At 67.1% G+C, this 732-nt stretch overlaps 1 protein-coding gene across 3 annotated transcripts in view; it reads right to left on the reverse strand.

Annotated features, from left to right (window-relative positions):
• Zranb2 (zinc finger RANBP2-type containing 2) overlaps positions 1-361 on the reverse strand; it is a 13026-nt gene extending 12665 nt beyond the window's left edge. The window contains exon 1 of one of the 3 annotated variants that reach the window (XM_004634000.3): positions 228-361. In XM_004634000.3, the coding sequence (XP_004634057.3) occupies positions 228-283 (56 nt within the window). In that variant the 5' untranslated portion in view covers positions 284-361. The remainder of the gene's footprint in view (positions 1-227) is intronic. The other 2 variants (XM_023718335.1, XM_023718334.1) reach the window with 2 other exon arrangements.
• Between the last annotated feature and the right edge of the window lie 371 nt (positions 362-732).

Below are 732 nucleotides of genomic sequence, written 5' to 3' on the forward strand. Positions count from 1 at the left end.
CCCGGGGCCGCACGTCAGCGCCGGGCCCCGAGGAGACGCGGGCCGCGCGACCGCGAAAGCCGCTCGCTCCGGGCGCCACCCGGGTCGCGACAAGACCCGCGCCCTCTTGCCGCCGCCTCACCCGGGTTGAGAAGACGTGAGGCGCTCGCCAGCACGGGAAATGCCCGCCGCCCCGCCGAAAGCCGGCCTGCCGACCCCCGCCCCAATCGGGACCTGCTGGAACTCACTTCTTGTCAGGGCAAATCCAGTCCCCGTCACTGACTCGGAAATTCTTGGTCGACATCTTGGCCGCCTCCACCGCCACAGCCGCCCGCAGCGACGTCTTCGCAGAGGAGCGCGGCGGGGGCTTTCGGCAGCGCAGGGCTGCCCGCGCACTGCCTGAGCCCGCGCACACTGCGGCAGGGCTCGCCACGGGCGGCGCCAGGCCGGGGCTCGGCGCGACGCCTTCGAGGGGACTGCGCTGCCTGTGCGCTTGTCTTTTTGTGGAGAAAAGTTATAAAACAGCCATCTTTTTTAATGCCTAAACGAACAGGCGCTCTCAGGACAATCTAGCCAGGAGGCCTCCGTGGCGCTAGGAGCTTCGGAGAGCCCCCTACAGGCGGGAGGACCCAAAGGAAAGAAACACTTCCGTTTAGATGGACGGGGCTGGGGAAGCGGAGGCGGAAGTGATGCGTGACTGTGACGCGTTCAGGGTAGATGAGCCAGTGACCTAGTCCGCCTTTGGGTGTGGGT

Source organism: Octodon degus, unplaced genomic scaffold (genome assembly GCF_000260255.1).
Source record: "Octodon degus isolate 3935 unplaced genomic scaffold, OctDeg1.0 scaffold00057, whole genome shotgun sequence".
Lineage (NCBI taxonomy): Eukaryota > Metazoa > Chordata > Mammalia > Rodentia > Octodontidae > Octodon > Octodon degus.